This window comes from Urtica dioica, chromosome 8 (assembly GCF_054948205.1).
Source record: "Urtica dioica subsp. dioica isolate 48M chromosome 8, U.dioica_male_clone48M_v1_H2, whole genome shotgun sequence".
NCBI lineage: Eukaryota > Viridiplantae > Streptophyta > Magnoliopsida > Rosales > Urticaceae > Urtica > Urtica dioica.
The window spans coordinates 8,026,497-8,040,005 of record NC_142763.1 but is presented as its reverse complement, the minus strand read 5'-3'; the positions used below and the strand labels follow the sequence as shown (position 1 = coordinate 8,040,005).

The 13,509-nt window shown below is 39.7% G+C and overlaps 1 protein-coding gene across 1 annotated transcript; it reads right to left on the bottom strand.

The window, feature by feature from the left end:
* Nucleotides 1-8,515: 8,515 nt before the first annotated feature.
* Nucleotides 8,516-10,907, bottom strand: LOC149387788 (RING/U-box superfamily protein). The gene has a single exon (XM_089624077.1). The coding sequence runs from the start codon at nt 10,812-10,814 to the stop codon at nt 9,666-9,668; it is 1,149 nt and encodes a 382-aa protein (XP_089480203.1). The 5' UTR covers nt 10,815-10,907; the 3' UTR covers nt 8,516-9,665.
* Nucleotides 10,908-13,509: the final 2,602 nt, after the last annotated feature.

Sequence of the window (13,509 nt, the reverse complement as noted above, 5' to 3'; positions counted from 1 at the left end):
CACAGGTTTGAAGTCGCATGATTGCCACGTGATCTTGCAAAGATTGTTGGCTGTTGGTATTCGTCCTTTTGTGCCACAACCAATACATGATACGATCACTGAGCTTTGCAACTTTTTCAAGTTGATAAGTTCGAGAACATTAAGAGCTGAAGATCTTGAAAGAGCGCAAGAGTCTATCGTCGAGATCTTATGTAAGCTTGAGATGATATTTCCACCTGCTTTTTTCACGATCATGGTTCACGTGGCGATCCATCTACCAGAGGAAGCGTTGCACGGCGGCCCGGTGCATATGCGGTGGATGTACCCTTTTGAGAGATACCTTGGGACGTTAAAACATTTTGTCAAAAATAGAGCTAGACCAGAAGGCTCTATTGCTGAAGCTTATGTTGTAGAAGAAGCTCTAACGTTCATTGCAAGGTATATTGAAGATAAGAAGGTAGTTGAAGAAGTTCAAGTGCGAGAGCTCTCCGTTTTTCGATCCGAGATGTGTGTGCCTTATGGGATGATGAACGCGATAGTATTAGACGATGAGCAAAGAGAAAAAGCGGAGTGGTACATCTATACCAACTGTCCTGAAGTGGATCCGTATTTGGTGTAAGTAATCGATCCACTTGCTTCTCTAACTTATTTCATTGTTGTATTTTCTTTACGCAATGTTTTAAACATGCAACAGCGAGCATTTGGATTTCCTGAACGAATCTGGAGTTCGCGATATTGAAGCGGAGCATAGAAAGGGATTCAAAGATTGGTTTGCGAACAAGGTAATAACACAATAACCCGGTTTTTTATAAACACATAAGTGCTAACCAATACTTTGTTTCGTAATAACCAGATTTTTGAAATGAAAGCTAGTGGGTCTGACGTGTCTGACGAGATCTACTCGCTTTCTATCGGTTCCCTTCAAGTCGCTTATCAATATCCATGCTGCTTTGTTAACGGCGTGAAGTTCATTACTCATCGTCGCGATAATCAACGAGTCACTCAAAATAGCGGTGTATGTGTGCCTGTGGATGATTTCACTTACTACGGTCGTATGGAAGACGTCATAGTGCTGAATTATAGGTACGACTGTCGTGTTGTATTATTCAAATGTATATGGTACGCCACAGGAACCTGAGTCCTAAGGTCCTAAGAAATCAAGGGGACCAACAACCGGCTCGACGTCGGCGCGAGCAACACAGGGGGTACCGGGTGCGAAGGTGGTCAAGTGGGACCCAATAAACCAAACATTCTATCAAGAGATAAGGAAAGAAAATAAAAAAGTTGGACTATTTAACAACCGCCTCGGTGCTTTGGTGAAAGCACATATCCCGCCTACGACTCGTGATTGGAGTGAAGTGACGCCACAGATGTTGGCTGCTATTTTGAGCGCACTTCATTCCGAGTTCTGATTTGTGTACACGGATCTTGACACCGGCGAGGATCTGCCTGCGGATTGCTATCAGAATACGATTGATCAGGCTATCATTCGGAATGCCAAGATCAGGCGACGCAACCAGAAGTCCAAGCTATCAGAGAAGTTCAGATTGGAGTTTTGTGGGAGCACTGAAAACGCTAAGGCGGAAACACCACCGGGATATAAGAAAGAGGATTGGGAGGCGGTGGTAGACGAGTTCGCGACTGACGATTGGAAGGTACGTAATGTATGATTGTAATAAATCACAATATCTTTATCAGATTGAATAATGACAAAATTAATTATTTGCAGAAAAAATCTACTCGCAACAAGGAGAATTCGAAGAAGAAGAAGACGAGGTCGACTCAAGGATCTCTTTCTTTCTTGGCTCATCGTCATTTGAACGTAAGTTATTCTAATTTTGAAATACTTAAGTTGAAATAAATTCAGTACTTATATTTTCATAACAATTACAGAGTAAGGATGATGGGACTTTGGGCTCCGCGTTAACGACGTGGGAGCCAAAACACCATAATAGAAAAGGTGAATGGACGACAGATTGGGCGAGACGAGCACATGTAAGTCATATGTTATAATTAAGAGTACGTTACTTACATAATAATTAATTTTTAATAATTTTTTTATGTGTAAAGGCGCGGATAGTTACTCTACTGGCGGATCTTCAGCGACAAGCAGAAGAGCAAGGCGTAGTCTTTGACCAGGACGCCGCAGAGGAGCACGCGATGCTAGAAATTCTCGGGAACCGTCAAGATTGGTACGTTGGAATAGGTCCAACGGTCCCGAGAACATCTTGGGCTATTGCTCAGGCTCAGGACGAAAGCTCGTCGTCAGGCTCAGGCTCGACGCGGCGCCGCGTTCCAGATCCAGTGGTTGGCGAGCTCCAAGCTCAGGTGGCGGCACAACAACTCGCTATGGCGGCACAACAACAGCAGATGGAGGAGATGCAGCGACAAATGTTCGCGTTCACGCAGCAGTTTTCGCCCTTGCCTCAGATGTCGTCCGGCACGATGCCACAGATGCCGCAGATGTCGCCCGGCATGATGCCACAGATGCCTCAGACGACGCCGCCGCCTCAGATGCATCCTATGCATCAGACAACGCCGCCATCAGTTTCAATGGCAGATGCTCAGACGACGCCGCCAGGTTCAGCAGATTACCAGCGAGAGCGTACGAGCGGCAGTGAGCGTACGAGCGGAAGTGGACGAGGAGGTAGCAGCAGTTCTGGAGGAAGATTTGGCGGAAGAGGGAGTAAAATGTTCAAGGATTGGTTTACAAACCGAGGAAAAGGAAAGGGAAAAGAATGAACATTTATTTTAATTATTTGTCGTACATTATATAATTATTGTAATCGAAAAACAAATGGTTAGTTTTTATTATGATTATAAATATTAATTAATGAATTTTCTAATTAATAAACTATTTAGTTATTTGATTACAATTATAGAATTCGTAATTAATGAATTTCTAATTAATAAATATTAAATAACAAATATAAAAAAACTTAAAAATAGCTATCGGGTGCGACTAGTCGCACCCATAAATTTGGCGGGTAGGCCAACGGGTGCGACTAGTCGCACCCAAAGACTTGGCGCGAATGAATTTGGGTGCGAGTAGTCGCACCCAAAGACTTGGCGCGAATGAATTTGGGTGCGACTAGTCGCACCCGTTGGCCTACCCGCCAAATTATGGGTGCGACTAGTCGCACCCAATGGCTTTCGCGCGGACTTTTTCGCACATTTTTTCTGACTTATGGGTGCGAATATGGGTGCGAATATCCGCACCTAAAAGTCGCACCTAAAAATCATGACCTTCGGGTGCGACTAGTCGCACCCATGACCTTTAGGTGCGAACTTTCGGGTGCGACTTTGTCGCACCTAAAGTCGCACCTAAAGGTATCAATGGGTGCGACTTTCGACCTTTGGGTGCGAAAAAAGTCGCACCCAATGCTGTTTTTTGTACTAGTGAGTCTGGAACTTTCATCGGGAGAGACGACGTCGCCGATCTCCGTCTTGGCGTCACCGGGCTTCCTCGCTGACGCTGGAATTCACTTCATCGGATTGATTCTGCTCGATATCGCCGTCTCCCTTGAGTCTTCGCTCTAGATATTGGACTCGTCGAATTCAATTCGAAGAGCGAATCGAAATCAGAGATCGTCATCGCCATGGCTGGACAAATCGAGATTAGAATCGGAGATCGCCGTTGCTGTGGCTGAACAAATCGAGATCGTCAAAGACGGAACACCATACGTCATGTTCGGCGATGGAAAGCTATACGCTTGCAAGCCGATGAACGAGCGAGACTTGACCTCGTTCATGGTTGACGTCTATTCTTGAAATGGGATTCTGTGAATTGGGACAAGGGCAGTTTAGACCCATTAATGTTTTTTTGGCTAATTGTTTAATAAAATACAAACATTGACTATTATTTTAAAAGATCCCTCAATAAGTGGCTACTTATTCACAAATCTCTAAAAAAAAAGACCAATATAATTCAAAATCAAAACCAAAATATGAAAGCATAATCGAAATTAAAAGAGAACCCAAAATACCAACTTCCTCTCGCTTGTGGAGTTCTCTAATTTTTTTGTCCTAAGCCCTGTACTGTTTTTGTGAATTTCCATTAGTCTTAAACCTTAATATCTGAGTAGTAAGGATTTCTCTGGAAAAAAATCGCTATTTATCAACGGTAATATTTCACAACTTAAAGATAGAGAGAAAAAGCATAGTCACTTACGAATCATATATTTACAGTTTGTATGCTTTCTTTAGATTAAGTTAATTAATACTAAATATAGTCATAAGCAAAATGAGCACGAGTGAGAGTGAATGTTGACTTTGCCGTGAAGTAAATTTCCTACTATGTTTAAATGAAAAATAGTATAAGGCGAGAGAGCTAACATTTGTTCCAGGAACTTGTTAAACATCAGAACTAACACCCTCCTCATTGTTGTTCATCCATCGTAGAAGATCGATGGATTTTTCTTAGAGATGTTTAGTGATTTTTAATTGTATTGTGTTAATAACTGATTAAATATGTATTAATTTCGTTTGGTTATTGATCGAATTCATAATTAAATTGTTTGTAAAACAACACAAGTTGATCGACAAAAATATGAAACAATAACAACTAAATATTATTGATGGCAGACAACGGGTGAAATTTAAAGGATATAAATTATCTACAACTTCTAGTTTAGTCCAGTTTTTATCATAATATGCATAAGTTTTTATTTCAGTTTTGTCTCTGGTTTTAAGTTTTGGCTCTGCCAATAAGAATTATGTCAATAAATTTAAATGTTAAATACATAAAATGAAGAAACGGTATGGACTATGAAATAGTCAAATTAATATCACCTTATTCAAATATTAAAGAAATCTACTCATGTATACCGTTGACGTGGATATCGTCGAGATCAACAATCACGAATATTATTTGAATAATATTTAATTCAATTCTTTGAAGTGGGCTAAATCTTGACAATCAAATTAGCAATTTTCTCTTTTGACAATCAAAACTCCAAAAATTCTTGTTCATCGTGTAGAAACTGCCCCAGATAATTACACGTCCGTTTTTTGGACCAGCCCCCTGCCATTTATACTAAAAATACCAACATTTACCTCATTTAATGGGGCTTATACGTTAATATTTCTATATTTAATACACAATTAATAAATAATGAATCTTATTTATTACATCGGTTTTACAATTTAAAGTATGCTTCATCGAACTAGGCAATCTCTATAGCTGTTCTACCTCGTCTCTTTTTTTTGTCAAGCTTTCTAGGTTGTCTCTTTGTTTTCCTTTCCAATGGGTCGGGCTAATCAATCTCTTTAGCTCATCTTTTAAGGAAAAATAACACATATATACCTTGTGTTTTAGTGAAATGTCGAGTTTAACCTTTGGTTTTCAAAAATGTCGAGTTCATACTTTCTGTTTAACTAAAATGACGAAATTATACCATCTGTTTAACTAAAATGATGCAATTATACCCTGAAATGGATAACAGTATCTCAAATCTCCCTTTCATTAATATTAATTCTTATATAAGAAAAACCGAATCAAATCGAAACCAATACCCTAATTTTCAAATTCCCAATTTTGAAATAAAATTAGCCTTAAATTGAAATTAATTAATAAAATTCATATCTCTCAATAGATTATTTCATTCCGTGTTCGAATTGCAACTCTAAATCCTTGATTATATGTTCGAATTTGTGATTTTGATGACTATCAACTGTCGATTTTTACTCATTTGCATCTTTTTGTGTTTTTCACGACTAAGAGACTGTTGTTTATTTTTTAGTTTTTAAATAAATTACATATATGGCGTGAATGAATAAAGATAATTGGTGTTTATATATAAATGTTATAGTCAACGTCAATGAAAATTCAATAAAACGAAGATTTGTGGTGCTGCTGTTTATTTCATCGTATAATTACATCATTTTAGTTAAACAGATGGTATAATTTCGTCATTTTAGTTAAACAGAGGGTATGAACTCGACATTTTTGAAAACCAAAGGTTAAATTCGACATTTCACTAAAACACATGGTATATTTTTGTCATTTTGCCATCTTTTAATGGATTTGGCTCAATTGATCTCAATTTGTTGGATCTGCCTTGTGGACGAAATCCGGTATCAATATATATGTCTTTATAATATAAGTATGCATTTTACTTTAATTTAATAGTTCAGCAAAAATAAGAAATTTAAATAAATTATATGCTTAACCTTTCTTATATAAATATAAATACAAAAAATATAATATATTTATGCTGCTAATTCTTTATATATAATAATAATAATAATAAAAAAGTTGACTATTATAGATACATTCTTTTTTTGGTAGCCTTGAATTCCTAAATGACAATCCGATAGTTTCTACATCACATTGTGTATGCTGTACCATGTTTTTTTTTAAACACTTGACATCATATGTGTATGAGTATGACTATGTATGAATCAATCACACAGCCCCACATATATCTACGAAGGCGTGTAACATCAAAACTCTAAAATCATACGATTTTTGTTGGTATCTTTGAATTATTCTAGATGGTTGCAAATGGGAACGCGGTCGTGTAGTATGAAAATTCCAATCGCACTAGTGTTTAGTGGATTCTGGAATAAAAGTGTTAAGATTTGTTTGCATCATCATATATACACCATTGAAAATGAATTGAAGGCCTACCACTATTGTTCCATTTTTATTTGGCTGAAAAGATTATCCTTGATAGTTGATACTATAGAAGACGCCTTAATTCTTGGGGTATTTTTTGTTGATCATCTCAAATCCTAATGAGGCAGGAAAATAAGTTTCAACTTATTAAAAATATATATTAACCAATAAGCAAAAGGACAAATAGCAGTATAAGAGCATTTCTAATCCAAAACTCAGAAACTATAGCATTATTCATAACTTCATTAATACCAATGAGAACTTCCATTATTCATGAGAAAAAAGAGATATTTAACTGCATTGTTGTGTATTAATACCAAGACCTATACGTAGGTGAGGCATCGAAGATGCTCTACCGAGACGGTAATTGAACGGACTCTGGAAAGGTCTTCGATATTGAAATAGTGGTTTAACTAGACGGAACTTTTTAAAAAATGTCCAAAGTGTTAGCTTTGGGTCCGCAATCCCGATCATGATTTTCCTACCCCCAAAGGGAAAGGTCCTTCCCGTTTTGGGCGGTTATGGGCTGCAATTTTTTGTACTCTAAAATACAATTTAGGTTCACTTCAAACATAATTTATCTCTAATTCAATACTCCATTTTTAACACCAAAAAACATATTCTATACTTTCTACAATATTTTAATAATTTAACTTTATAGTTATTACATTATAGTCCATATATATTTAATTTGTATCTTTTGTATCAAACTGTACTACGTAATTTGTTAACATATTATATAAATTTTAAATGATTATGGGGGCTCTCCAATAGAGACAGAGTAATATTTTTTTATATAAAATAAACACACATTATATATAACATTTAAATATTTGGCAAACAATTATAAAGTCAAGTGCATCATACTAAAATACTAATTAGAAATGTACATATAAAAAAAACATAAACTGTAAATAACAAAAATACAAAAACATAAAATATTCATTAATATACTTTTCCCACGCATGATATATCAATGCGTTTGGACTTGATTTTGTAATATATTATGTCTATCATATTGTTTGCCCTTGATTTTGTAATGTATTATGTTTAGCAATTTATTTTTTAGGGTTTTAATTTGTATATATGCCATGTAATTTAATGACTTTTGGTCGATATCCATACAAATTATAATAATATAAAATAATTTTGTGATAAATTAATATAATTACATAATAAATATTTAAATACAATAAATTTTGAGGTCATTTTATAATTAATTAAATTATTTTAATATTATTAAAATATCACTTTATTTTTTCACTTCTCACTTTATTATGAAACGGGTTTGAGATGGTCTAAATACTTAGGGTATGTTTGGTTATCAACTCAAAAACTGTTTTTGAGTTTTCAAGAAGTGAAAATAGGAAACAAAACTGGAAAATGTGTTTGGTAAGGTGTTTTCGGAAAAAAAAAATTTAAAATTTTTTGAAGTTGTTTTGTAAAAAAAGTAAAGAAAACTGAAAACAAATAAAATGTGTTTTTGAAAAAAAAAAAAAAAAAAAAAACTTCTCTTCTCTCCTCCTTCTCCTCATCTTCTCTTTTCATTTTTTCAAAAACAAAAATGAAAACTGTACCAAACACTTTTTTCAGTTTTTTCACTTTCTCAAAAACAAAAATGAAAACGGTACCAAACAGCTTTTTGAAAACAACTGCAAAATAATTTTTCAGTACAACTACAAAAATTAGAAAATAAAAAACAAAATTTTTTTTAGTTAATTACCAAACAACCCCTTAATTTTTCGACTGTATGCAATTTACTATATGATGTTATATTACTTGAACACGTCGCAATCTTGTGATAACGTGGTTTTAGAATAAATGTTCGATTAAAAAAAAATAAAAAAAGGCACTCAACTCAGTCTGATTAAATAGGTTGGATTGGACTCATAATTGGCAGAAAATTCTCCAAAGAAAAGATTGTTGATTCCAAGCCATAGGTTGATACAAACTAACTAAAGTCACAACAGTGACTATCACCAAATCTCAATCCTACACAACCGACCAAAGCTGTTTCCTACGGAGACGTGAGTGAATCCCACAAAACAGAAGTACATTCCCAAAGTCAAAAGTATAAAAAGAAAAAGCAAAAACATTTCTAATCAATCTCATTCCAATAATCCAATCTAAACTATATACTTTATGTTCCGATTCCGATAAAGAGAATTCCAATAAATACAAAACATACTTCTAATGTGCTCCAAAATTTATATATTAAAAAAAAAAAAACATTTTTCAACATATACAAGTTTTTTTTTTTAACCTGAAAGAACATTTTTTCCCGCCCCACAAGTTGATGGCATTGGGTGTGTTTTGTGCACATTTAATGAGTCTTGTTATGATGCCCTTCCATTGCCACATGGTCTCTGTCGGTGACAACTTCGTAATCGAAGAGTGCAATTAAATTTGTTTACAAAGATGAAATATTCTTTATATCTTGCAACCAAATTAAATAATACAGAAGAGAAAATTTAAAAAAAAAAAAAGAAAACAAAAGAGAGGCAATTAAAAGCGAGACGCAAAACGCCAACAACGACCAACTTCTTTGCATTTAATAGCGCCTCCTCTGCTTCTCCTGATTCTGCTCTCCTTGCTTGCGCTTCTCTATCTATTCGTTCTAATCTCGAACTCCTCCAAAGTCTTATCTATCTTTTTTTTTTCCTTTCTTTCCAGACTTGAATGAATGAGAAAAGGAAGAGAAATACATTAAACACAAATAAATTAAATTGAAATAATTAGAGGAGAGGTTTCGGTATTTGTGCTTTGCTTTTATGAATTTCTGTTTTTCGCGAAGCACAAGCATTAAATGCTTTGGCCAAACCTTCAAAACACCCAATTAATGTCCCTCATCAAAATTGCCAGACCATTCTCATTAAAAACTCATTCACTCACTCCTTTCTCTCTCTCTCTACTCCTTCCGATCCGACCCCATCCAAACAGGATTCGAATCTCATCACCCTCAGTCGGTCACCGCTCACCCTCACCGTCCAATCACGCCCCTCCACGTGTCCCGCGGTTCCTCGGGACGAGAAAGTCCGGGTCTCCCAATAATCCGTCTCTCGCCACATCACCTTCCGTTGAACCTCTCCGGGGAGAGGAGCGCCTCGGGATCGCCGCACCGGAGCCGGCTCGACGAGAACGCGGCGGCGGAGCCGGAGACGGACGACCGCCGCATGAACATGGGACTGGTCATGGACCTGGTCCGGCGAGAGGATCCGCCGCCGCCGGAGAATCTGGAGCTCGACTCCGAGAGCGGGAAGAACCCCCGGCCGCGGCGGAAAAACGCCGGCGACTTCATCCCCCTGTAGTACCGGAACGAGAAGACCCGAGGCTTGGGCAGAGACCCGAACGGCGACGGCCTCTTGCTCCAGAACCCTCCGCCGCCGGCGCGCCGCCACGGCGTGGTCATGGCGTTGGCCTCCATCACCATCATCATCCTCTCCGACGCCGCCGCGCTCCGCTCGAAGCCGAACGAGTACGAGCGCTTGAGTAGGAAGTCGTGGTCCCTCCGCCGCGGCGGCGGAATCTCGTCGATCTCGTCGATCTCCGGCGCCGAAGGAGTCTCCAGCTCGATGGTCCGGAGGAGAGCTTCGTCGAGGCTGGGGCGGATTCTGGCGGCCATGAGGGGGACGAAGGGGGAGTGCGGCGGGCGGAGGATCCCGGCGCGGCAGAGGGGACAGTTGGCGTGGGAGCGGAGCCAGATGTCGATGCAGTCCACGTGGAAGGCGTGGGAGCAAGCTGGGAGAGTCCGTACGTAGTCGTCCTCGTCGAACTCGATGAGGCACACGGCGCAGTCGTTGATCCAGCCTCCGCCGCCGGAGCTGACGCGGCGGGTCTTGGTGTAGACGGAGAGCGGGATGGTCTTGATCACCGAGTCGTCCAGCCCGTACGGCGAGATGACGTGGAACCCGTCGCTGAAGGCGGAGGGGGAGTCGTAGTACGGGAGCGAGTCCAGGTCCGCGGCGGAGGAGGACGCCTGGTGCCGCCGTCGGATCAGCCGGAGGAGCGGCGGCGCCACGTGGCGGGAGATGAGGCGAGAGTAGGTGACCACCAGGAACGCCGCGGCGACCACCACCACCATGGCTATCAGCGGCGGGCTGAAGTCCACCGGGAGAGGCGGCGAGGGCGATTGCTGGACGCCGACGATGGAGGCGGCGAAGTCGGAGATAGGCGACGGCGACGGAGACGGAGACGGCGGAGAAGAAGGAGGAATCATGGCGGCGACGATGAGAACGCGCTCATGATGATGGGATGGGGAAGAAAAGAGTGTGTGAGAGACTACTTAATGGAATGGCTTTGCTTTTCTTTTTTGAATGAGAAAAAAAAAAAGAAAAGGTTGACTCTTGAAAGAGAGAGAGAGAGAGAGAGGGTTAATTTGTTATTGTTGTGGTTGTCCGACGAGGCTCGCGGGTTCTTGACACGTCAACGTTTGTGAATTTAAGGCCTCGCTTCCGAAACACAGTGGACTAGAGAGAGAGGAATCAGGATCACCTGCGGGCGGAACTAGCTATATATTAAATGCCTATACATGCATACACGTACCACATAGGCCGCGTTGGCTATGCATGACACAATAGTGAATGTCACGCTAACGATTTATGTGTCTATACTCTATACGGTCTCTGAAATCCTATGTCACTGCCTTTGAATATATGCGTTGGACTTAGATTACAAGATGAGTGAGCTTCTCATCTCACATCACGAGTGCTAAATAGACGACGCTATTAAACATATTATACTTGTTTTTTGTGTGTTCATCAATCTCATGTGGACATAAATAAACCCCAACCCCTTTCTTCAACGTCGGAATTTTCAGTTTTCTTCAAAGAGTTGCTTAGATTTAATGTCATTTTAAGTTGTTTGTTATTTATTTCGTGCCTTGTTGATTTACCTAGTGAATTTTAAGGATTGGGTTCCAAAAAAGTGAAATTAAATCGAGTTTCCGTTCTTGTTATGTTATATACTGGATTGTGCTCAAGTTTTTAGAGCAACTCTAATCTACACCAAATTTTACATCAAATTTGATATAGATAAATAGTTCCACACTAAATTCGGTGGGAGACTATTCATCTACATCAAATTTGGTGTCATACAATTTTTAATTGCAAATTCACCCCTAAAAAATTTATTTATTATTTTGACAGTAATTTAAATAATTTATATAAAAAAAACATATCATCAATTAAAAAAGAGAATAAATAAGACAATATTAATAAAATACATTACATTAATTAAGCACAATACATACTAAATAAAATACACACTTATTATACTAATAATAATACAAATACAATCTCAATAAAAATTAAACTTACGACACACGACATAATAAAAAAAAATACAAAAGCATGCAGAAAACTGACTTTGAGTTGCTCGTCTGGATTAAGAGGGATCGGATTTTGAGTTGTATCCGAATCGTTGGGGTTGACCCGATATGAGCCTCATGTGGTTGGATAGGAGGATCGAACCTAACTTTAGCTCAGATTGCTTGGGGTCAATTGAAATATACTATGAGCGGTGCAACAATCTGAACCCTTGCAGTTCAAATTAATCATTTTTTTGGTTAAGCTCGCTTGTACCTCTAGAGTTTGGGGCTTCGCCTTTTTGTGACTAATTCGAACTACTCGGGGTTTTGATTGTTGCACTCCTCAGGGTAGATTTCACGAGGACCTTTTGGCGATATGACCTTTGTTTATCTCGGGACCAAATCCTACTCGATCTTCTTCGGGTTTAGGTGAAATTTACTCTAAGTAGCGCAACAGCCTTAACCGGTTGTGGACGGGGATGATGTCTCTCTAGGCTAAGCTCGCTCATACCTCTTAGGTTGGGGCTTCGCCTTTCTTTGGACTGTTCAGCGCCACTCCAGGTACGGGGTGTTACGCTACTTGTGCTAATTTCAGCCGAGCCACATGAAGTCGGGGATCGAGTAGTGAGAGCTAGCTTCACATTTGTTTTAGAGTTAGGGCTTTCACCTCTCTTGGTGCTTCATCGCGCATCATGAGATCGATGTCTTTCGTTTTTCGCCGGGCTTTGATTGTCCCTCTTGAGTACTGTCGGGCGTTAGCCTATCCCACGTCATGAGAAGTTCTTTGGCTCTCGCCAAACTTGGTTGTCTCTCTTGCATATTGTTGGGCCTTAGCCTCTCCCGCGTTGTGAGATGTCCTTCGGCTTTCGCCGGACTATGACTATATCTCTCGCGTTATTTTGGGCCTTAGCCTCTCACGCATTGTGAGATGTCGTTCGGCTTTTTTCTGGCCCTTGATTGACTCTCTCGCGTTCTTTTGGGCATTAGCCTCTGACGCACCGTGAAATGTCCTTTGGCTTCCACCGGACCTTGACCGTCCATTTTGTGTACTATTGAGCTTTAGCTTTTTCTTGCATCATGAGATGTCCTTTTGCTTCCACAGAACTTTGATTATCGATCTCTCCCGCGTACTTTTGGGATTTTCCCGCGTCGTGAGATATCTTTCGGCTCTCATCGGACTTGATTGTCTCTCTTGCGTTCTGTTGGACCCTAGCCTCTCCCGCCTCATTCGGCTCTCACTGGGCTTTGACTATCTCTATCGCGTTCTTTTGGGCCTTGGCCTCTCCCGTATAGTGAGATGTCCTTCGGCTTTCGTCGGACTTTGTTTGTTTGAGAGTTGTTTCTCTGAAGTCTTACTTGCATCATGTGGATGCTCATCTGTGCGAGTATATGACTTCTATTTTGGAGTCCCATTGTTATCCTTTTGGTTCTTATTTTAGTCTTGCGTCTTGGTGTGGATCTCGTTGTTGCGAGTACCTCGTAGCGTCGCGTTGACGTCTTAGAGCTTTTCTGTGGAGACCTCGTTCGCATGGGGATTCCTCGTCTCGTCGAGGGGATCACCCGAAACAGTATCTCGTGGCTCGGGCCTCTTCGCCTTGTTGAGAGG

What these genes read in the sequence shown, in the direction of transcription:
- LOC149387788 (XM_089624077.1), bottom strand. Translation starts at nt 10,814, where the DNA reads ATGATTCCTCCTTCTTCTCCGCCGTCTCCGTCTCCGTCGCCGTCGCCT.